Source organism: Stomoxys calcitrans, chromosome 3 (assembly GCF_963082655.1).
Source record: "Stomoxys calcitrans chromosome 3, idStoCalc2.1, whole genome shotgun sequence".
In the NCBI taxonomy this organism is placed as follows: domain Eukaryota; kingdom Metazoa; phylum Arthropoda; class Insecta; order Diptera; family Muscidae; genus Stomoxys; species Stomoxys calcitrans.
The window spans coordinates 49,974,750-50,000,145 of NC_081554.1; the positions used below are offsets into that span (position 1 = coordinate 49,974,750).

Genomic DNA, 25,396 nt, shown 5'->3' on the forward strand with positions numbered 1-25,396 from the left:
TATCTCTTACATACATATATATTGAAAATCGACCTAAAAAAATCCATATTTGGATAAGGGCCAATAAATTTCGCAAAGAACGTACAGAAGATTCGCAATCGTTGCTGCCGCTGCTGCTGCTTCAAAGATGCCTACTACAAGGTTGGTATGGCAATGGTCTTTCAAAAAATTATCATAATTTTAAGATATTTCTTGTTGGAGTCTCACATTGACTTTTGGGGAGTATTGTTCTAAGTTGCCTTATGAAGGGGATGTTTTTTCTTTTTCGTGGGCATAGTTTCAAACACAATTTATTACCTTTAATAATGGATTAGAAAACTTTCCCTGTTTGAGGTTTACAAACTTCAAAAGGTTACAAGTTCAAAATAACGGAAATTACTTTGACTTTGTTGTTTGCTAGATGTTGCAGTTGACATCGAATTGCCAAGCCTTATTAGGAATTGAAAGAGGAGGTCTTAAAGCAAAGATGAATTGAATACCAAATTATAAGAAAGAGGTATATGCTGCGCCAACCTCCCTGTTCCTTAATGGGATGTTCATGGGCAATTTAGTAGTCACCTATTGGTTCTGTGGAATCCTCATTGCTGCCACTATCAGATAACAACAGTCGAAAGACATGCCCCTTTAACATTCTAAGCGCACATCTGTTAGAATGTCTCAAAAACTAAAAGTCTGTTTTTTTTTGAAACGCATACGCGATTATCGAATCTGTACCGATTTTGATGAAATTCAGCAGAGATGTGGAAATAAAATATTCCATGCCAAATTTAGGGCAAATTCTGGTATTTCCTTTCTATAAAACTTCTAAGAGGTAAGGATCCGAATCAGATATCTAGAAAGGCCGAAAGAGCCTAGGAGATGGCATACAACTGGGCTAGACATAGGAGTCTCAATGTTAAGTAAGGTTGAAAAGAGGTTGGATATTAATTTACCACATGCCACTATGGACATACACCAAAGCCAGTAATCGGCTTGTTGTGCGCCCTTAATACTAAACAAGTAAGAGCGTACTAAGTTCGGCCGGCCGGAGGAATCTTATATATCCTCCACCATGGATCGAGTTCTTTGCGCGATATCTCTTTTTAGGCAAACAAAGAATAATGCATAAGAACTGTTATGCTATTCGAGCTATATCAAAATATAGTCCAATTCGGACCATAACTAAATTGAATGCTGAACATTGTAGAAGTCATTGTGTAATATTTCAGTGCATTCGGATAAGAATGAGCTTTGTAGGGGCTCAAGAAGCAAAATCGGGAGATCGGTTTATATGGGAGCTGTATCAAGCTATAGATCGATTCAGACCATATTGATCACGCATGGGAAAAGCCATTGTACAAAATTTCTGCCAAATCGGATTAGAATTTCGCCCTCTAGAGGGTCAAAAAGTCAAGATCCCAGATCGGTTAAAATGTCAGATTTATTAGGTTAGGCATCAATTTGAGCCATACTTAACGCAGTTGTTGGAAGTCATAAAAAACACCTCATACAAAATTTCAGCCGAATCGAATGAGAACTGCGCCCTCTAGCGGCTCAAGAAGTCAAGATCCGAGATTGGTTTATATGGCAGCTGAACCAGCTTAAGAATCGATTTGAACCATACTTAGCACAGTTGTTGGAAGTGATAACAAAACATGCTAAAATTTCCTCATGCTAAATTTCAGCCAAATCGAATGAGAACTGTGCCCTCTAGCGGCTCAATAATTCAAGGCCCAAGATCGGTTAAATGACAGCTATACCAAGTTAAGAACCGATTTGAACCTTGCTTAGCACAATTGTTGGAAGTGATAACAAAACACCTCATGCTAGATTTCAGCCAAATCGGATGAGGACTGCGCCCTCTAGTGGCTCAAGAATTCAAGATCCAAGATCGGTTTATATGGCAGCTATACCAGGTTATGGGCGAATTTCAACCATACTTAACACAGTTGTTGGAAATGATAGCAAAACATCATGCCCAAAATTTCAGTCAAATCGGGTGAGATTTGCGCCCTCTACAGGCTCAAGAAGTCAAGACCCAAGATCGATTTATATGGCAACTAAAGGGTGATTTTTTTGAGGTTAGGATTTTCATGCATTAGTATTTGACAGATCACGTGGGATTTCAGACATGGTGTCAAAGAGAAAGATGCTCAGTATGCTTTGACATTTCATCATGAATAGACTTACTAACGAGCAACGCTTGCAAATCATTGAATTTTATTACCAAAATCCGTGTTCGGTTCGAAATGTTTTCATTCACCGTTCAGCGATGAGGCTCATTTCTGGTTGAATGGCTACGTAAATAAGCAAAATTGCCGCATTTGGAGTGAAGAGCAACCAGAAGCCGTTCAAGAACTGCCCATGCATCCCGAAAAATGCACTGTTTGGTGTGGTTTGTACGCTGGTGGAATCATTGGACCGTATTTTTTCAAAGATGCTGTTGGACGCAACGTTACGGTGAATGAACACATTTCGAACCGAACACTGATTTTGGTAATAAAATTCAATGATTTGCAAGCGTTGCTCGTTAGTAAGTCTATTCATGATGAAATGTCAAAGCATACTGAGCATCTTTCTCTTTGACACCATGTCTGAAATCCCACGTGATCTGTCAAATACTAATGCATGAAAATCCTAACCTCAAAAAAATCACCCTTTATATCAAAACATGGACCGATTTGGCCTATTTACAATCCCAAATGACCTACACTAATAAAAAGTAATTGTGCAAAATTTCAAGCTTTACTCCTTTGAAAGTTAGCATGTTTTTGATAGAAAGACGGACGGACGGACGGACGGACGGATATGGCTAGATCGACTCAAAATGTCATGAAGATCAAGAATATATACACTTTCTAGGGTCTTAGACGCCTATTTCGAGGTGTTACAAACAGAATGACGAAATTAGTATACCCCCATTCAATGGTGGAGGGTATAAAAAGAAACCTGAGAAAATCCATGCAAATCCAAATTACAAAATCCTTAATTGTTTCCCATGCCACGCTCCTGAGTTTCTTCATATCTGGTATTGTTTCCTTAACCAAGTGCTAATATCTGCTAGCCGCGAAAATCGGGCAACGACATAGGAAATGCTCCAACGTCTCACCATCTTCCCCGCATGCCCTATACATGCCATCACTTGACGCACCGATTTTGCATAAGTGAACTCGTAGCCCTATTTGTCCCGTTATGATACCGAAAGCTATACTGACCTCTTTCTTACTTCCGTTCAGTAAAAGCCTCGTCTTCTCATTATCTGGATCTCCCCATAGTATTTTCGCCGTCTTACCGATCGTTTCGCAGTTCCACAGGTTACATGCGGATTCGTCGCCCACGCCCTTAACTCGGGCGGCGTCGACCCGAAAGGCTTCGGATTAACCATGTTTATTGACGGCAGTTCTCTGGCCTTCACTGCCAATTCGTCTGCCCTTGCATTCCCTCTTACTCCGCTATGGCCCGGCAACCAAACGCTGAGGATTGTGCCATCCTCAGAGAAGGCATTAATCTCCTTCTTACATTCCAAGACTATTCGTGATCTTACCGTCCCTGTTGTTATTGCCCTGATGGCCTATTTACCATAAAACAGCACGTGTAGTATTAGTATCTTCAAGAGTGTGATATTCGTCTGTCAAGAGGTGGTTGTGCTCCTAAACTACTTGCTCAATCTAAAGTAGCATCTGTTAACGAATATTATCTTTGGTTTTATTTCAAAACTGTTGTCATTTCTTTTGTCCACTGGTGCCCAGGTAGATAAAGTTTCTGGCTATCTCAAAGTTGTAGGTACCAACTCATCTCAATTTTCTTTATCTGCCCAGTGTACAGGACATTTTGTGAGTTGACACCAACCAATTTGTTTTATCTCCATTAACTGCCAGACACATTTTCGTTGATTCTCTTTCGATATTTTCAAAGGCTGCAATTACTAACAAGATCAAGGTAAGCCTGGATTTCTACCAAAATAAAACTAATCAGGACCCTAACTCTGTGTTATAATTCTAACTCTACGTTATAAAAATGCCCATTAAACAGTTTTTGTCGATGCCATCGGGAGATTTGAGCCCGGTCGTTCAGCATGAACAGTTCAGAAACATCCACCTTGTCTAACGCTTTGTCCTATTTTTATGAAATTTCATATATTCAGTATTTGCAGCACTTTTATTGACATAGAAAGTTTTTTTGAAGTTTTTCAAAGAAAAAAAAAATTAATAAATTATAAAAAAAGAATTTAAAAAAAAATTCTTTATGTTTCGAAAGCCACTATGTTTTACTATAAAAAAAAATATTGTTTTAATATTTTGTGACCATTTAGCGAAAAAAGTGAATTTTAATCACATTGACATAACTTTAGACAAGCCCATTTTCCCCCCAAATCATGACCTTATATGACGTCCACTTTACGCCAATACAAATTTCATTAGGATAGCTCCTTCCTAACTGGAGCTAGAAGTTCCCTAAGACAGCTCTATTCTTTGATTTTCCTTTACCCATTCGTCATTAATGGGTAAATGTTCTAAAATTGTCAATAACACATGTTCTCATAGATGTGGCATTAGCATTTTCTCTTTGTTCTATCGTATTCCACTGTGGGGCTGTACGTTGTGCTGGTAACTTAGAGTCTAATCTATTATTATCATCAATCCATTGAATTGTAATTAATGGGATTTCCCCACCCAGTACAACTTAACTAAGGCATTTTTATAGGCTCAATGTTAAAAGGAATTTTGCTAACATATAATAAAAGTAACAATCGATGTTAGTAGTATATAACATATATACTTCGATGAGCTATGTATGTACTATCATGTGTACATAATTAAATTAGACCTGGTCGAAAAAAAATTACCGCTTTTAAAAACTCAAAAGGAAAATGGATTCATCGATATCGGCGATATCGAACAATAAATGCGCCTTTGATGGGCCAAAACCTTGAATCGAGAGATCGGTCTATATGGCAGCTATATCCAAATCTGGACCGATCTGGGCCAAATTGAAAGAGGATATCGGGTGACCCTACACAACTAACTGTCCCAAATTTCAGCAAAATCGGATAATGAATGTGGCTTTTATGGGAGTAAGACCTTAAATCGGCGGATCGGTCCATATGGCAGCTATATCCAAATCTGAACCGATCTAGGCCAAATTGAAGAAGGATGTCGAAGGCCCTAACACAACTCACTGTCCCACATTTTGGGAAAATCGGATAATAAATAAGCCTTTTATAGGCCCAAGACCTTAAATCAAGCAATCGGTCTATATGGCAGCTATATCCAAATCTGGACCGATCTGGGCAATATTGACGAAGGATGTCGAGGGGTCTAACACAACTCAATATACCAAATTTCAGCAAAATCGCATAATAAATGTGGGCCCAAGACCTTAAATCAAACAATAGGTCTATATGGCAGCTATATCCAAATGTGGACCGATCTGGGCCAAGTTACAGAAAAATGTCGAAGGGCCTAACACAACTCACTGTCCCAAATTTCGGCGACATCGGACAATAAATGCGTCTTTTATGGGCCCAAGGCCTTAAATCGAGCGATCGGTCTATATGGCAGCTATATCGAAATCTGGACCGATCTGGGCCAAATTGAAAGAGGATGTCGGGTGGCTTTACACAACTCACTGTTCCAAATTTCAGCAATATCGGATAATAAATGTGGCTTAAATGGGCCTAAGACCCTAAATCGGCGAATTGGTCTATATGGGGGCTATATCAAGATACAGTCCGATATAGCCCATCTTCGAACTTAACCTGCTTATGGACGAAAAAAGAATCTGTGCAAATTTTCAGCTCAATATCTCTGTTTTTAAATACTGTAGCGTGATTTCAACAGACAGACGTACGGACATGTCTAGATCGTCTTAGATTTTTGCTACGATCGACAATATATGTATTCATTATAGGGTCGGAAATGGATATTCCGATGTGTTGCAAACGGAATGACAAAATGAATACACCCCATCCTTCGGTGGTGGTTATAATAAAGTGCCAGTCTTGTAAATTTTCTATTAAGAACAAGTAAAAGCGTGCTAAGTTCGGCCGGGCCGAATCTTATATACCCTCCACCATGGAGCGCATTTGTCGAGTTCTTTTCCCGGCATCTCTTCTTAGGCAAAAAATGATATAAGAAAAGATTTGCTCTGGTATTAGAGCGATATCAAGATATGATCCGGTTTAGACCAGAATTAAATTATATGTTTGAGACCGTTTGGGGGCTCAAGAAGTAAAATAGAGAGATAGATTTATATGGGAACTGTATCGGGCTATAGACCGATTCAGACCATAATATGTTGATGGTCATGAAAGGATCCGTCGTACAAAATTTCAGGCAAATCGGATAATAATGGCGACCTCTAAAGGCTCAAGAAGTCAAGGTCCCAGATCGGTTTATATGGCAGCTATATCAGGTTATGAACCGATTTGAACCATACTTGGCACAGTTGTTGGATATCATAACAAAGTACATGGCGCAAAATTTCATTCTAATCGGATAAGAATTGCGCACTCTAGAGGCTCAAGAATTCAAGACCCAAGATCGGTTTATATGGCAGCTATATCAAAACATGAGCCGATATGGCCCATTTACAATACCAACCGACCTACACTAATAAGAAAGATTTGTGCTGTGTATTCATGTGAACTCTTGTACAATATTGGTGTGGAGAAATGTGTCATGTCGTGTGTCGGAACCACTACGTCTTGTCGATGTCTTTGGGGTACATTAACAAGGTGTCCCAGTTTGGAGAACAACCATCTTCCCAAGATTGAGACGAAGAACACAAGGCCATAAAATAATTTCCAAAGTAAATATTAATTTGATTTCTTTCTCATTAAATATAGCTGTCTTAGTCTTTTTCAAACAAAATAGTATATTCGACCCAGTCTAATGCAGAAACCATCATCTAATTGTATGTTGCCTTCCCTTTTCGATTTTCATTTATTATAAATGCTAAAAATAATATTAAAGAACATTTTCCGTGCCTTTTCTTTTTACCTAGTTCTTTATGTATCGAGGCAGACAAGCAGAGACTTAGTTTCCTTTCTTCTCCCCTCTTCAATTTGTTGAAGATTGTTGCATTGCCGGCGGTTCGTTTTGCCTGCATTCAAAAGACTTGGGTTTTCACATTGATGGATAAATTATTTGGCAAAAATTTCAGCGCTTTCTCTGTAGTTTTGCTCATTTGACATTTTCCTCCATTTTGCATTACATGAACATACATTAGAGTGTCCCAAAAGCAAAAGGGGTATTTTGAAATGCATACCTTAAATTTTTTATGTAGGTCGGTTGGGATTGTAAATGGGCCAAATCGATCCCTGTTTTGGTATAGCTGCCATACAAACCGATCTTGGCTCTTAACTTCATGAGCCTCTAGAGGTCGCAATTTTCGTCCAATTTGGCTGAAATTTTGTATGCTGTGTTTTGGTATCACTTCCAACAACTGAGGAAAGTTTCCCAGCACTGTTAGAGATATACTTCAGGAAGTTTTACGTGTCACAGCAAAGTGGGCTACCGAAAGTGGTCTAGGCGTAAACCGTGGAAGATAGAAGTAGTTCTTTTCAGCAGGAGATACAAGTTACCAGTTTCCTTGAGAGGAGAGAATGTTCGATTTACTGATAGCGCAAAATACCTGGGAGATTTGTTGGACAGGAAATTGAACTTCAAATCCAACATTTGGAAAGGACAAGAAAGGCAACTCTTGCCCTATACACCAACTTGACAAAAGTTGGGGCTTAAACCGCGTGTCATGGACTGGGTATATACTGCAGTTGTCAGATCTACAATTCTATATGGTGTTGTGGTCTGGTGGAAGGCGCTTCAAAAGTCCACATACTATTCAATACTAAACCGGATCCAAAGGATGGGTTCTTTGTGCATCACAACCGCACTGAGGATGACACAAATGACTCTGTGTCTAGACAAATTGCTGTGACCACTGCTGTGTGGCTAAGGGAGCTCTTTCTTTATTCATGTGGCGACTACGGACACTGTGTTATCTGCCTGTGTGGATTATACCCTGCCTGAGCCGCTTTTTGATAAAAAAAAGAACTGTACCACTATTCCTGATAGAACCTATTGGAACTACGATATCCCTGGTAATAGAAGTTAAATAGACTTTTATACGAATGGTTCCAAACTTGACGACCAGGTGAGCTTTGAGGTGTACTCTGAAAAACTACTACTGGTCATATCGAGAAGGTGTCCAGACCACTGCAGTGTGTTTCAAACGGACATCTTGGCAATTAAAGAAGTGATGGAATGTCTAAGATGTAATACCATAACGACGATGAGCATATGGACGAGGCAACCCCTGGAGAATGGTTTTCTGAATACAAAAACCGCTCTCGACTGTCGCAGATCTCTGAACGAGATGACTGAACAGTACAAAATTCACCTGTTCTGGATGCCGGGTCACACAGATATCCCAGGGAATTGTAAAGCGGACGAACTTGTGAGGCTAGGAACTGCCTTACACATTACAGGGAAACTGGAATCTGTGGGTATGCCTCTAGCGACATGTAAGATAAGTTTTCAGGATCACGCCCGAAGGGCAATGAATGATAGATGGTCATAAAGAGGGGGCTGTGAGCATTCCCAAACTATGTGGCCTAATCTTGAAGAGGCCTACCGCTTTGCTGTCACTGGCTAGAACAGACGTCTCAGTCATTGTGTCCGTTAGACAGGTCACTGTCTAATCGGAAAACATGCTGACAGACTGGTGGTTGCAAATAATGACATTTGCCAAAGCTGTGAGGACGTCCAGGAAGAAGAGACTGCTGTGTGTGTGTCCCTCACAGGCATTCAAAACGAGATCCACTTTAGGTTCTCATTTCTATGAGACCTTGTCTGGTTTAGCGGATGTGAACATTCGCAAGTTTTTGGGCTTTTTAAAACGATTAGGATGGTTCAGAGGTAGGAACTAGAAGGCATCTTCGTTCTCCTGTGCCTGTGGTATTGCAATAGACGAAAACGTGTAAGTGATTCTTATGCACTCAACCAAAACAGCAAAATTAGCAGTGTTTGCTAATTTCAGCAAACTCTTTTCTATCAGTGTGGCAGGATGCCACTTTAACCTACCTAGCTACACATTTTATCGCAGTCACAGTGATGGTGCGGGGTAAAACTTGTGTTTTTGTACCCTACACCACTACTGTGGTTCAAGGTAATATAACTTAGTTCATTTGTTTGTAACACCCAGAAGGAAGAGAGATAGACCCATTGATAAATATACCGATCGACTTAGAATCACTTTCTGATTCGATTTAGCTATGTCCGTCTGTCTGTCCATGTTAATTTGTGTACAAAGTACAGGTCACAGTTTTCATTCGATCGTCTTAAAATTTGGTACAGGCATGTTTTTCGGCCTGGAGACGAAGCCTTTTGAAATTGAAAAAAAAATCGGTTCAGATTTGGATATAGCTTCGTTCGATTTGCAGTACTAATGCAATAAAATGGCCATTTGTTAACCAATTCTCTCAAAATTTGGCAGGAATCATTTTCTCTTGACTCTCAACATATATGGTGAATTTCATGAAAATCTGTTCGGATTTAGATATAGCTCTCATATATATATATATCGACCGATTTTTACTTATAGAGCCACTGCAAACGCAGTTTTGACCAATCTCGCCAAAATTTTGCACAACGCTTTCCCCGACGATTGCTACATTATCCGAGTTTGCTCGAAATCGGTTCAGAATTAGATATAGCTCCCATATATATGTTCATCAGATTGTGGTTAATTTGCAATAATGTTGTTATTTGTTAGCCGTATTTATTACAGTTCGAACATATTTTCTCAATATCTGATGCGGTTTTTTAATAATCCATCAGAAAACATCCGCCGATGTCCATCAACATTGGTTCAGAATTGGATACAGCTCCCACAATGTACTTATATGGTAGGTGAAGGATATTAAATAGTTGGCACCGACCGACTTTTGCCCTTCCTTACTGGTTTCAGATAAATTCTATATAAATGTGCACTTTGTATACCAATTTCATGATAGGACCCAAGATAATCAACTGCAAATGCAAATTTGCCCATCAACATTCAACTAAGGAACTGGGGCAAACTTCTCACATATCACTGAGTGCTGTCTGATTCAAATTTGAATCTCAATCATTAGGGGCCTCCTTTTTAAAGCCGAGTCCGAACGGCATGCCGCAGTGCGACACCTCTTTGGGGAGAAGTTATAACAAGGCACAGTACCTCACAAATGTCGCCAGCATTGGGAAGGGATAACCACCGTTGAAAATAAGTTTTTCTGATGTTCTTGCCAGGATTCGAACCCATGCGTTCAGCGTCATAGGCGGACATGCTAATCTATGCGCTATGGTGGCCTCCGTAATCAACTGAATTCCTCAAAAAGCCCCACATCCAACTTTGGACTTCGTATCGGCATGGGTTATCGTTAAGCCATTGCCATAATATTTCGTATTTTGTTTATTGGGATCCAAAGCAAAAAAAATATGGACGGTATGGGTTGCTCTATTTGCCTAAAAATAGTTTTTCTTTATAGTATGGGACATTCTAACGTAAATATTCGTTATTTTGCACTTTGCTATTTTATTTTGATTTATTTTGCATGTCACCCCATGTAGGCCATAAAATTTGCAAAGGCATTTTATAGCATTGGGACAATCTGCATCGCGTGTCTATGAGGTTATCCACAGTGTGCTTTTTCGGCATTTGTGTGGTACAATGGGATTGGCAAGGTGAGTAAGCATATGCTTTGTTCTTAAACGTTTAGAGAAAAAAAATTAAACGTTATATATGCATATAAGAAAGACGAAAAAACGCATTAAATTCGACGTAAATAAGTTTAAGATACCCATCACAAAGGATATATATTGGGTTGCCCAAAAAGTAATTGCGGATTTTTCATATAGTCAGAGTTGGCAAATTTTTTTAACAGCTTGTGACTCTGTAATTGCATTCTTTCTTCTGTCAGTTATCAGCTGTTACTTTTAGCTTGCTTTAGAAAAAAAGTGTAAAAAAAAGTATATTTGATTAAAGTTCATTCTAAGTTTTATAAAAAATTCATTTACTTTCTTTTAAAAAATCCGCAATTACTTTTTGGGCAACCCAATATATAGCATGCCTACATTTTTCCTATCAGTTTTTGTGAAATATGATCTGAATGAGATTTAATAAATGATCGTTGTATTTGGTCTAAATCGGAAGATCTGTCTATATGGCAGTTATATCCAAATATTGTTCGATCCTCACCATAATCGGCACGAGGGGTATAACACAACTCACTGTACCAAGTTATAACGAAATCGGATAATCTTTGTACCTAATATGGGCTCATTTCGGTCTTTATGGCGACTTATCAAGATTTAGAGGTAGTCAAATGTATTTACGCATGGTAAATTAAAAAAAAAAAAAAAAAAAAAAAAAAAAACAAGTAAAAAGGCATTAAGTTCGGCTGGGCCGAACTTTGTATACCCACCACCTCAGGTGTATATGTAAACCACCTTTTGTCACAATCCGGTGAAAATGCATAATTAGCTTTATTGAAATATGGTACGATTTGGACTAAATTCGACACGGATATTGAGAGGTCTAATTAGTACAAATCTCTGTTGAATTTTGCATAACAAAATATTGGTCTTTTTGGTAGACATATCCAAATATAGACCGATCTGAACCATATACGACACGGATGTCGAAAAGCCTGACATAAGACGCTAAGACATAAGCGAAATCGGATTATAAATGTGGCGTTTATGGGATCAAGACTTTAAACGGAGAGATCGGTCTATATGGCAGCTATATCCCTATTTGGACCGATCTGGGCCAAATTGCAGAAATCTTTCGAAGAGCCTAACGCAACTCACTGTCCCATGTTTCGGCGAAAGCGGACAATAAATGCGCCTTTTATGGGACAAAAACCTTATATCAAGAAATCGGTCTATATGACAGCTATATCCAATTCTGGATCGAACTGAGCCAAATTAAACAAGTAAAAAGGCGTTAAGTTCGGCCGGGCCGAACTTTGGATACCCACCACCTCGGGTATATATGTAAACCACCTTTCGTCAAAATCCGGTGCAAAACTCATAACTTATGTCCCATAGCAGAAATATGTGGAGGGGCTTAACTTAACTCTTTGTCCCAAATTTCGGCAACATCGGACAATAAATGCGCTTTTTATGGCCCCAAAACTTAAAACCGAGAGATCGGGCTATATGGCAGCTATATCCAAATCTGGACCGATCAGTACGATAATGCAGAAGTATGTCAAGGGGCTTAACTTAACTCACTGTCCCAAATTTCGGCGACATCGGACAATAAATGCGTGTTTTATGGGCCTAAGACCCCAAATCGGAGGATCGGTCTATATGGCAGCTATATCTAAATCTTGACCGATCTGAGCCAAATTCACAGAGGACGTCAGAGGGCCTAAGACAACGCACTGTCCCAAATTTCAGCAAAATCGGATAATAAATATAGCTTTTATGGGCATATAACCCTAAACCGGAGGATCGGTCTATATGGCAGCTATATCCAAATGTGAACCGATCTGAGCCAAATTGACGAAGAACGTTGTAGGGCCTAACACAACTCACTGTCTCAAATCATAGCAAAATCGGCTAATAAATGTGGCTTTTATGGGCCTAAGACCCTAAATTTGAGGATCGGTCTATATGGCAGCTATATCCAAATCTGAACCGATCTGAGCCATATTGACGGAGGATATCGAATGGCCTAACACAACTCAGTGTGTCAAATTTCAGCAAAATCGGATGATAAATGTGGCTTTTATGGGCCTAAGACCCTAAATCGGCCGATCGGTCTATATGGGGGCTATATCAAGATATAGTCCGATATAGCCCATCTTCGAACTTAACCTGCTTATGGACAAAAAAAGAATCTGTGCAAAGTTTCAGCTCAATATCTCAATTTTTAAAGGCTGTAGCGTGATTTCAACAGACAGACGGACAGACGGACAGACGGACGGACATATCTAGATCGTCTTAGATTTTTACGCTGATCAAGAATATATATACTTTATAGGGTCGGAAATGGATATTTCGATGTGTTGCAAACGGAATGACAAAATGAATATACCCCCATCCTTCGGTGGTGGGTATAAAAAGAATATTGAAAGGCTTAACACTACTCACTGTTCCAGATTTCAGAGAAATCGGACAATAAATGAGCCTTTTATGGGCCCAAAACCGTAATTCGAGAGATCGGTCTATATGGCAGCTATATCCAAATCTGGACCGATCTGTGCCATATTTCAGAAAGATGTAGAGAGGCTTAACACAACTCACTGTCCCAAATTTCGGCGACATCGAACAATAAATGCGCCTTTTATGGGCCCAAAACCTTAAATCGAGAAATCGGTCTATATGGCAGCTATATTCAAATCTGGACCGATCTGGGCCAAATTGAATAATGGTGTCGAGTGGCCTAATACAACTCACTGTCCCAAATTTCGGCGACATCGAACAATAAATGCGCCTTTTTTGGGACCAAAACCTTAAATCGAGAGATCGGTATATATGGCAGCTATATCCAAATCTGAACCGATCTGAGCCAAATTGAAAGAGGATGTCGGGTGGCCTAACACAACTCACTGCCCCAAATTTCGGCGACATCGAACAATAAATGCGCCTTTTATGGGACCAAAACCTTATTTCGTGAGATCGGTCTATACGGCAGCTATATCCAAATCTGAACCGATCTGGGCCAAATTGAAAGAGGATGTAGGGTGGCCTAACGCAACTGTCCTGACATAAGACACTAAGACATAAGCGAAATCGGATTATAAATGTGGATTTTATGGGACCGAGACTTTAAATGGAGAGATCGGTCTATATGGCAGCTATATCCCTATTTGGACCGATCTGTGCCAAATTGCAGAAAATTTTCGAAGAGCCTAACGCAACGCACTGTCCCAAATTTCAGCAAAATCGGATAATAAATGTGGCTTTTTTGGCCTTAGACCCTAAATCGGCGGATCGGCCTATATGGGGACTATATCAAGATATAGTTCGATGTAGCCCATCTTCGAACTTAACCTGCTTATGGACAAAAAAAAGAATCTGTCCAAAGTTTCAGCTCAATATCTCTATTTGTAAAGACTGTAGCGTGATTTCAACAGACAGACGGACGGACATATTACTGACGTCTTAGATTTTTACAACTTCTTAAAGTATATGTATACTTCTTAGGATCGAAAATGGATATTTCGATGCTTTGCAAAGGTAATGACGCTTAACGTCTGGCCTCGAATCCTGATGAGAACATCCGAAAAATTTTTCAGCTGTAGTTATCCCCTTCTAATGATGGGGACATTTGTGAGTTACTTTGCCATGAAAAAAATGTCTCCCCAAAGAGGTTTCGCACTGCGGCTCGCCGTTCGCACTCGGCTATAAAAAGGAGATCCCTTGTCATTGAGCTTAAAACTTAATCGGACAGCATTCATTGATGTGTGAAAACTTGCCCCTGTACCTGTATGGAATGTTCATTGGCAAATTCGTATTGCCAATGACAAACTGAATATAACCCCTTCCTTCGGTGGTTGGTATAAAAATGTTTAGACGTCTTCGCTTACTATCTGACGACTTGAGTTTGGATTAAATTAATATAGATTTCCCTTTATCTATCTATGCGTGTTTGACTTCCAACTATGTGACCTTTGACACACTCTGTGCTAATCAAAATTATTTGCTCACTTGCATGATTGGCTTGTGTCCTTTGCCAAAGCAATCGATGTCATTGTGTAACCCTTAGTGAAGGAATTCCTTTATTTACTCTCGCCTGTAAACGATGGTGTGGAGGGTGGTTTTGGTTTTAGCTTTCTTCTATTTGTAAATGAGTGATTCAATTTCTTGTGTCTCTTATTAGACTGTTTTCTTCGTTTGCAAACATCTCATGAACGACTTCCTCAAGAAAATCTGCTACCGGTTAAGAATGTTGTAATCGTCTCGTTGGGTATGTGCGTGGCACAAAATGGTTGGTTGACTGGTTGGGTGACAGAGTTGCCACATGATTTTAGATAGAGAAGATTTTTTCTTTAAATTTAAATTTGGTCTCTAGAGAAAATTTCATTAAAATTTTGTCCTTAAAGAAAATTTCATTGATTTTCTGTCTTTGAAGAAATTTCAATTTTGTTATACCCCCCACCATAGTATGGGGGTGTACTAATTTCGTCATTTTGTTTCGAAATATGCGTATAAGACCCCATCTATATATATAAAAATAAATTTATATTTGTTTGTTTGTATGTTTGTTTGTATGTTTGTTTGTTTGTGGGTTTGTTTGTGGGTTTGTAAATTCGTTTGTTCCGTATAGACTTAAAAACGGCTGAACAGATTTCTTCCAAATTTTCACAGATTGTGGGGAGTGGTCCGGAAGGAGCAATAGGCTATATATTTTATTGATATCGGTAGGGGGGCGGACCCTCCCCCTTACCCTAAAAGTACGACCCCAAAATAAAAGTAAACCGATCGGGACAATATGGGACTCAAACGAAAGGTATTCAGGAGTAGATTACGAATTTCATATTAAAAATTGGATCCAAGTAACTGGGGGGCCGCCCCGACCCCAAAACCCCTTAAAATAGGTTTATTGGAAGATAATCACAATATGGGACTCGAATGAAAGGTATTCGGGAGTAGATTACGAAAACGGTCAGGAATCAGGAAAAGGCTTTATAATTTACTTGATAACGGAAAAGGGCGGACCCTCCACCGTTACCCCAAAAACACCACCCAAAATCAAAAGAGGACCGATAAGGACAGTACGGGGATCGAATGAAAAGCATGCGGGAGTTGATAACGAATCTGGCATACAAATCCATGTCGAAGTATAGGAGTCACCCCACCCCCACAAGAACACCCAAAATGGCCACATTACCCAATCACGGATATATGGGACTCGGTTTGTTTGTTCCGTATAGACTGTAAAACGGCAGAACCGATTTTCTCGAAATTTTCGCTTTTTATGTAGGTTGGTCTGTAAGAAAACATAGGCTATATAAATTTTCGGTATTGGAAGGGGGACGAACCCTCCCCCTTATGCCAAAAACACAACCCAAAATCAAAAGTAGACCGATTGGGACAATATAGGTATCAAATGAAAGGTATTGGAGAGTAGAATACAAATATGCTATAAAAATTTGAGTCTAAGTACCCAATCGGGCAGCCCCAACCCAAAACTCTCCTAAACAGACATATTGGACGTTTATTTCAATATGGGGCTCAAATGAAAGGTATTCGGGAGTAGGTGTCGAGTCTGGCATACAAGTAGTAGGTATAGGGGGTCAAGCCACCCCTCAAAACGCCATTAGACCCATAATGACTATATGATACTTAGCTGAACATATTTTCTTAAAGTTTTCATAGATTGTGTACGTTTGTCGGGAAGGAAACATAGGCTATATAATTTTTAGATATCGGGTGGAGGCGAACCCTCCCCCTTACCCCAAAAACGCCACCCATATCCGAAAGTGGTCTGATGGGCACAATAAGGATATCAAATAAAAGGTATTGAAGACCAGAAAACAAATATGATATTAAAATTTGGGTACCCAGCGAACCCCCCTACCCCAAAACTCCTCTAAACAGATATATTCGAAGTTCATGTCAATATGGGACTCAAAAAAAAGTATTAGGCAGCAGATTACAAATATGGCATAAAATATTAAGTCCAAGTAATGGGAGGTCACCCACCCCCAAATACCTCCAAACGTGCATAATAACCGACCATGGCTATATGGGACTCAAATGAAAGGTATTAGGGAGTAGATTACGAATGTGACATTAAAATTTGCGTTCAAGTTTAGGTGGCGCTTTTCCTCCTAAAGATACGTCGAATGGGTTATTTGACCCATTATGACAATATGGGACTCAAATGAAAGGTCTTTGAGAGTAGAAAACGAATTTGATATTCAATTTTGGAGGCAAGTGTTTTGGGGTACGCCCTAAACACCCCCTAAACTGAACTTCATTTCTGTTTCCATTAAATAACGAATTTCATATCTATTTTCAGTGCAAAGTGCCGGTGGCCGCCCCAGCCCTAAAACACCTTCCAAAAGGCTTATATTTACCGGCCATGGCAATATGGAGCTCATTTTAAAGGGATTTGAAAATGCAGCACGAATTTGATATCCATATTTAATCGAAATGTCTAAGGTGGCATCCCTCCCCTAATGAGAATATTACCCTAACGAAGAACATGACCACCAGGAACCAAGAAGGGCCAAATTCTCTCACTTCAATGAGTGCTTTCCGATTCAAGTTTAAACTCAATGATCAAGAACCTTATTTTATAATCGAATCCAAACGGCAGCCCTCAGTGCGACATCGCTTTGGGGAAAATTTTTTAAATGAGCATGTATGGCAATGTCGCCAACATTAAGAGGGGATAAACGACGCTTTGTCCGATGTTCTCAGCGTCATAGGCTACAATGGCACGAAGTCGATATCCGCATTCGGGGCGAAGTGTGCCCACTCTAAAAAGATATTAGAGAGTTAAAGAAGGCGCAGCAGAGAGGGCCCGGTTCGGCTAGTAGAGTATATATATTCTTGATCGTCATGACATTTTTAGTCGATCTAGACATGTCCGTCCGTCTGTCCGTCCGTCCATCTGTCTGTGGAAAGCACGCTATCTTTTGAAGGAGTAAAGCTAGCCGCTTGACATTTTGCACAAATGCTTTTTATTAGTGTAGGTCGGTTGAGATTGTAAAAGGGCCAAATCGGTCCAAGTTTTCATGTAGCTGCCATATAAATCGATCTTGGGTCTTGACTTCTTGATCCTTTAGAGGGCGCAATTCTCGTCCGATTTGATATTTGAAATTTTTGCACGTGGTGTTTTGATATCACTTCCAAAAACTGTACCAAGTATGGTTAAATCGGTTCATTGCCTGATATAGCTGGCATATAAACCGATCTTCGGTCTTAACTTCTTGAGCCTCTAGAGGGCGCAATTCTCGTCCGATTTGACTGAAATTTTGCATGTAGTGTTTTGGTATTATTTCCAACAAATGTTTTAAGTATGACGCAAATCGGTTCATAACCTGGTATAGCTGTCATATAAACTGATCTTGGATCTTGACTTCTTGAGCCAATAGAGCGCGCAATTCTCATCCGATTTGGCTGAAATTTTGCATTAGGTGTTTTGTTATGACTTCCAATAACTTTTCTAAGTATGGCACGAATCGGTACATAACCTGATATAGCTGCCATATAAACCGATCTGGGATCTTGACTTCTTGAGCCTCTAGAAGGCGCAATTGTCATCCGATTTAGCAGAAATTTAGTGCAACGGCTTCTCTCATGGTCTGAATCAATGGCTTGATACAGCTCCCATATAAACGTATCTCCCGATTTTGCTACTTGAGCCCCTACAAGGCGCACCATCTATCCGAATGGACTGAAATATTACACAATGACTTCTACAATGTTCAGCATTCATTTATGGTCCGAATCGGACTATAACTTGATATAGCTCCAATAGCATAACAGTTCTAATTCAATATTCTTTGTTTGTCTAAAAAGATATATCGCGCATAGAACTCGACAAATGCTATCCATGTTGGAGGGTATATAAGATTCGGCCCGGCCGATCTTAACACGCTCTTACTTGTTACTATTACTTGTTTCTCATAGTAATTCCTATTAGTTTTCCGGAAGCGGGTTAATGGCCCAGCGCCCCAACCGCACGGGTTTTGTGGGATTGCACGTGTATCCCTGGGTGTCACGAGTCGCTTGCTCCAAAATCCAACGCTCGCCTCCAGACGCCCCTAACCTAGGAATGGTGGCTGATGTTGGCCATTTGTTAGTTGAAGGCGCAAATAACTCGCCTTGTCATCTCGACTATTAATAAAAAGGCTGAGACTCTCCTCTCGATATCGCTGACTGCCCGCTGCTGTATTTGCTGTTACTCCGCATAAAAACGAAGCTTTCCACTATCCGCAACCTGTGGACGAGCCGGGTAGCTGAAAGCTTAGCTTCCTGTCATAACAATGGACGCCACACAAGTCGGAGCTTAAAGATCCAGCATGTGTGGTGATCATAGTTATCCCGTGTCGACCGGGAATAGAAAAAATTTCATTGAAACTTGTCTTTGGAGAAAATTTTGTTGAAATTTTGACTGTAGAGAAAATTTTGTTGAAATTTTGCCTGTAGAGAAAATATTTTTAAAATTTTGCCATTAAAAAAAATGTCTTACTTATTTTAAAAGCGTTTTTTATCTTTCTTTCTAGGGTTATTGTCCTAACACTCTACACAATCAACATGTCCCTTGAAATTGTCCTTATAAAAACTTTCCCATCACTTTAGCAAAGTAATTTTCAAATCTGGCATCACATTTGTGTCGGTTATTATGTGTCTCATGTCGTTTGATTTGGCGCCATTTGTGGTTGTTACAAGTTGGAATTTATTTGAGTATATCTGTTTGTCGCTGAGTGAATTTCCATGGTAGTAGTTTTCTATGCGTGGTGTACATGTGTATCTGCCAGTGGGGCGTATGTGGTTTGGTGTATGTCTTTTGCATTAAGTGTCCCCATTAAATGGGGGTTCCTTTGTTTTTCGTTTTATTCCATTGCTTTGTATTAATTTTGCCTCATTAAAGAGTCTTAATTGTACCTTTTTGTCTTTTGTAGGATTAGTTGCGTTATCATTTACATTGTTCTGATTAAAATGGCTTTCCCTTTGATGTCGCCTCCACAGCTTTAGGGTTAGTTGGCTAATTTGAGCAATGACAACTCAAGCTTAACGAAATTAGTGTTTTTTGATGCATGAGTTCATTCTTCAGTTTAATTAGAAAGTTATTGATGTCGACCATAGGAATAAAGTTTGATGGATTAAAAGCAACAAAATTTCAATAAAGGAAGAAAAATTGCATAGTGGTTATTACAGCAAATTTATAGGTCATAACAATGCAAATGTGTTGAAAGTTGATTTTAAGGCTTGATTTAGTTTTATGAATAAGGTCGTATATCTTTATCCGAAGCGATTCCTTGATTTGTAAGTTTGAGTCAAGTAAAGAAAAGAATTGCTATGCTATTGGAGCTATATCAAGTTATGGCCCGATTCGGACCATAATAGAGTGAACGTTGGAGACCATAGCAGAAGTTATTGTGTAATATATTTGACATGGATGTTGAAGGTCATGGGAGAAGCCGTTGTATAAAATTTCACCCAAATCCAATAATAATTGCACCCTATTGAGGCTCAAGAAGCCAAGACCCCAGATCGGTTTATATGGCAGCTATATCAAGTTATGGACCTATTTGAACCACACAGTTGTTTAAATCCAGCACAGTTGTTTAAAGCCATAACGAAACACGTCATGCAAAATTTCATCGGATAGTATTTGCGCCCTCTAAAGTCTCAAGAAGTCAAGACCTCAAATGGGTTTATATGACAGCTATATTCGGTTATGAACCGATTTCACCCATACTTGGCACAGTTGTTGGGAAACACCTAATGCTAAATTTCAGCCAAATCGAATAAGAATAGCGTCCTCTAGTGGCTCAAGAAGTCAACATTCAAAATCGGTTAATATGACAGCTATATCAGATAATAAACCGATTTGAACCATACTTTGCACAATGGTTGGAAGTCATGGCGAAGCACGTAGTGCAATTTCAGCCAAATCGGACAAACATTGCGCCCTCTAGAGGCTCAAAAAGTCAAGACCCCAGATCGGTTCATATGACAGCTATGTCAGGTTATGAACCGATTTCAATCATACTTCGCACAGTTGTTAGAAATCATCACAAAACACCTCGTGCAAAATTTCAGCCCATTTACAATCTCAACAGGCCTACACCTATGAGAAGTATTTGTGTGAAATTTCAAGCGGCTTGCCTTACTCTTTCGAAAGTAAGCGTGCCTTCGACAGACAGACGGACGGACATGGCTAGATCGACATAAAATGTCCTGACGATCAAGAATATATATACTTTATGGGGTCGGAGACGAATATTTCGAAGAGTTACAAACATAATGTCGAAATTAGTATATCCCCATCGTATAGTGAAGCTCGAAAAAATCCGAATACTTAAAAAAAACTTCTTAGTGCATCAAAAGGTACTAAATCGGTCGCGAGAGTACTACGGTACTCTTTGGGTAGAAAAAGTACTGAAAAAAGTACCGAAGTACTGAATTTTCCATCACTGCTATGTAGTACCAAAGGTATATCGCTCTTCCACCTGGATGCTACAAGACAAGGCAAAAAGTTAAGATACCTTACACCACTGTAGTATTTAGTTGCTCAGTTTAAGGTAGATTTCATATGTTCGCACGGCTTTATAACAGTTTTGGATTTGTATATTACGCTTTATTTGCCAAATGCGCCTTAAGATATGCTTCTGATAGTACAAAACTCGGCTTGGTTCATATGGCTTGAGAAACCATTGAAACCCTCATAACGTCAAAAACCGTAGTGTCACTTAATTGCAATCCCATGGCAGCCGGTTCTGTGTAATGGTTTGACCCTATTAATTGCAGAGTTCCTGGATCCAGATATTCAGCAGAATCAAGCGGACGAAAGATAACACATAACAAACTGCTACAATAATAACAAATAAAGTCCAAGAAAAAACAATAGTGACAATTATGGCGGCCAAGGATGTTTTGATCTATTGAAGTCCTACAACGGTACCTTGGATGGAATAAATCCTGGATGGGCTCCTACAAATCTGGGAAAAATAAAAAATCTCAGTTCAATATCTCAACTAGTAAAGCCTGTTGCGCGATTTTAACCCCAAAATTCAAATTTGCCCATGAACATTAAGGAACAGGGGCAAACTTCTCATATATCAATGAGTGCTGGTTGATTCAAGTTTAAGCTCAATGATAAGGGACCATTGAAACATTTTTCCGATTTCCACGCCAGGATCCGAACCCTGGCGTTTAGCGTCATAGGCTGACACGCTAACCTCTGTGCTACGGAGGCCTTCCGAATTTTATTGAAGGCACTTCTATGGCTGCCATTAAAGACACACATTTCTTTTTATACCCACCACCGTAAGATAGGGGGTATATTCATTTAGTCATTCCGTTTGCAACACATCGAAATTTCCGACCCTACAAAGTATATATATTTCGGATCGTCGTAAAATTCTAAGACGATTTATCGATGTCCGTGCGTCGGTCAATCTGTCCGTCCGTCTGTTGTAATCACTCTAAAGGCTTCAAAAATTGAGATATTGAGCTGATATTTGGCACAGATACGTCTTTTCGATGCACGCTGGTTAAATTCTTGAACGGGCCAAATCGGACCATATTTGGATATAACTGCTGTATAGACCGATTTTCCGATATAGGGTCTAAAGCCCATAAACACTTTATTTATTATCCGATTTTGCTGAAATTTGTAACAGTGAATAGTTTAGGACTTCCCGACAACTGACCCAAATGTGGTTCAGATCGGACTATATTTAGATATAGCTACCATATAGACCGATCTGCCGATAAAGTGTATGAAGCCCATAAAAGCATTATTTTTTAACCGATATCGCTTACATTTGAAACAGTGAGCTATTTTTAGCCTCCTGACACCCGACCTAAATATGGTTCAGATCGGACTATATTTAGATATAGCTGCCATATAGACCGAACTGCCGATAAGGGGTCTGAAGCCAATAAAAGACCGATTTCGCTGAAATTTGAAACAGTGTGTTTTTCTGAGCCTCACAATATCCGACCTTAATATGGTTCAGATCGGTTTATAATTGGATATATCTGCCAAAAAGACCAATATTTATTCACCGGATTGTGACGAAATGGTGTTTACATATATACCCGAGGTGGTGGGTACCCAAAGTTCTGCCCGGCCGAACTTAATGCCTTTTTACTTGTTTCTCCTTTTTTCCTACGCAATACATTTTTTGGAATAAAAACATCTTGGAAACATTTTGGTTCTTTGCCATCCTTTTTTTGGCTTCTACTTCAATCTGACTCTTATCTTTTTGCAGATGTTAAGCACGCGCCTTTAATTTCTTGACATAAATTAATATAAAAGTACCACTTGGGAGCACTTCTAAATGTAAAGCATTTTTGTTTATATGGTACCAAAATAAATCCGAGACTCACATCTGGTACGAACAGAAAATGTTTGATGACACGGCATGTCGATGTTAAATGGCCCTTTGAGGGCTGTGAATAAATAATTAGACAAGAATGTGAGCAGCATTTATAAATTGTATTTAAGGTTGTCAAATAGGGCAATGGGCGTTTATTCAGTGCACATGAGAATATGTGGAAAGACGCTAACTTCTTTTGAAAATCTAAATATAAATCAGCATTCGTTATTTTTATAATCATACCACAGGTGAAAGTTTTGCAAAACGCTTTTCTCGACGACTGTCACAGTATTTTAGGAGTTTGCTCGAAATCGGTTGAGATTTATGTACAGCTCTCATATATATGTTCGTCCGATTTTGAGAAATATTGCAAAAAAGTGCTCATTTGTTAACCGATGCTGTCGAAATTTTTGCATTTAGGATTTTCTTATGGCTCTCGACATTTATGGTGAATTTCATAGAAATCGGCCTTGATTTAGATATAGGTGTCATATATGTATATCGCCCGATTTTCACTCCAAGAGCCACTGCAAGCGCATTGTTTGACCAATCTTGCCAAAATTTTGCACAACGCTTTCCTCGATGACTACCACATTATCTGAGAAGTTTGCTCAAATCGGTTCAGAATTAGATTTACCTCCCATATATGTTCGTCAGATTTTGGGTAACTTGTCATAATGTTGTCATTTGTCAACCTTAGATTTTAATTTTTGAACATATTTTCTCGCCGGGGTTCATCAAAATTGGTTCAAAATTGGATATAGGTCCCACATTGTACTTATAGGATAGGTGTAGCGTATTATACAGTCGGCACCGCCCGACTTTTACTTCCAAACTGTATAAATTTTAACTGAATAATTAGATGTGGACACTTTCTGCGGCAAAGTCATTGTCAATTTTGTCACGAGTCCAAATCATGCATTAAAATTAAAATTGAACCACCAATGCTTTCGTAAATTACAAAATACGAAGCAGGTCTCGGACAAAATTGCAAAAATTAAACGTCGAATATTTCCGTCGAAAGGACGAAGTATTGTAGACCTCAGGGAGATTTTTTTTGTAGGGATTTTTGAGCACTATTCAGCAAAAAAATTGGAAATCGGACCACAAACGAAGGTTTGGCAGCCCCAACAAATTTTCGAAATACCGAGGGGATCAACTTTAGGGACCTGCCAAAAGGCGCTCGGAACACTTAGGGCCTTGAAATTTTGCACACAATCTACCTACAGGTTGAGTTCTAACCACTCCAAATTTCAGATGTCTCCACCCGTTCTCACACGCCATAATATTTTTTAGTTTTTTCGGTTCTATCCCACTGTGTGATGCCTGTTTCCAGCCGCTCTTTGGCTGGGAAGGGACGCTGAGGATTATCATTGGTTTTTTAAAGCCGCAAATAACTCGCCATGTCATTTCGAGTATCATAGGCACTCAGAGGTTATGTATGAGAAAATGCCATCAGGAGTCACAGCTACTCTCCTCTAGAAACCGCTGATTGTGCACAACTGCATTTACATCTAATCCATATATCTACTGAGCTTTCTAATAACCACTATATCAGGCTATAGACTGATGTGAACCATACTTTGCCGGTTATTGGAAGTCCTTAAAGAACTCTACGTGTAAAATTTCAGACAAATCGGACCAAAATTGTGGCTTCCAGGGGCTTAGGAAGTCAAATCGGGAAATCAGTTTGTATGGGAGCTATAACAGGTTATTGACCGATTTGAACCATACTTGGCACAGTTGTTAGAAGTTTGCATCTAATCCATATATCTACTAAGCTTTCCAATAACCACTATATCAGGCTATAGACTGATTTGAATCATACTTGGCACGTTTATTGGAAGTCCTTAAAGAACACTACGTGTAAAATTTCAGACAAACGGACCAAAATTGTGGCTTCCAGGGGCTTAAGAAGTCAAATCGGGAAATCGGTTTATATGGGAACTATATCCAAATCTGAACCGATATGGCCCATTTGCAATCTCCAATGACCCACATCAATACTAAGTATCTGTGCGAAATTTCAAGCGGCTAGCTTTACGCGTTCGACCTCTATCTTGATTTCGACAGACGGACGGACATGGATAGTTCGAATCAGAATGTCGTGAGGATCCAGAACTTATATACTTTATGGGGTCGCAGATCAGTAGTTCGAGGTGTTGCAAATGGAATAACTAGATACGTACCCTCCCATCCTACGGTGGTGGGTATAAAATATCATGTTCATGCATGGTTCAAAATATTGACTACACTTGGTTTGGGTTTTATGAAAGCGCGTTGTCGATTTCAATAACAAATCGTTGTCAACTTGAAAGTTTTATCAACCATCGACAAAATGTATATATATATATA

General features: G+C 39.4%; 1 protein-coding gene across 1 annotated transcript in view; it reads left to right on the forward strand.

Moving 5' to 3' along the window:
- The window catches only part of LOC106081206 (uncharacterized), a 46,246-nt gene that overhangs the window by 813 nt on the left and 20,037 nt on the right, over positions 1-25,396 (forward strand). The window contains exon 1 of the mRNA XM_059365782.1: positions 1-141. This exon is cut by the window's left edge and continues 813 nt beyond it. Coding sequence (XP_059221765.1) covers positions 128-141 — 14 coding nt within the window. The 5' untranslated portion in view covers positions 1-127. The remainder of the gene's footprint in view (positions 142-25,396) is intronic.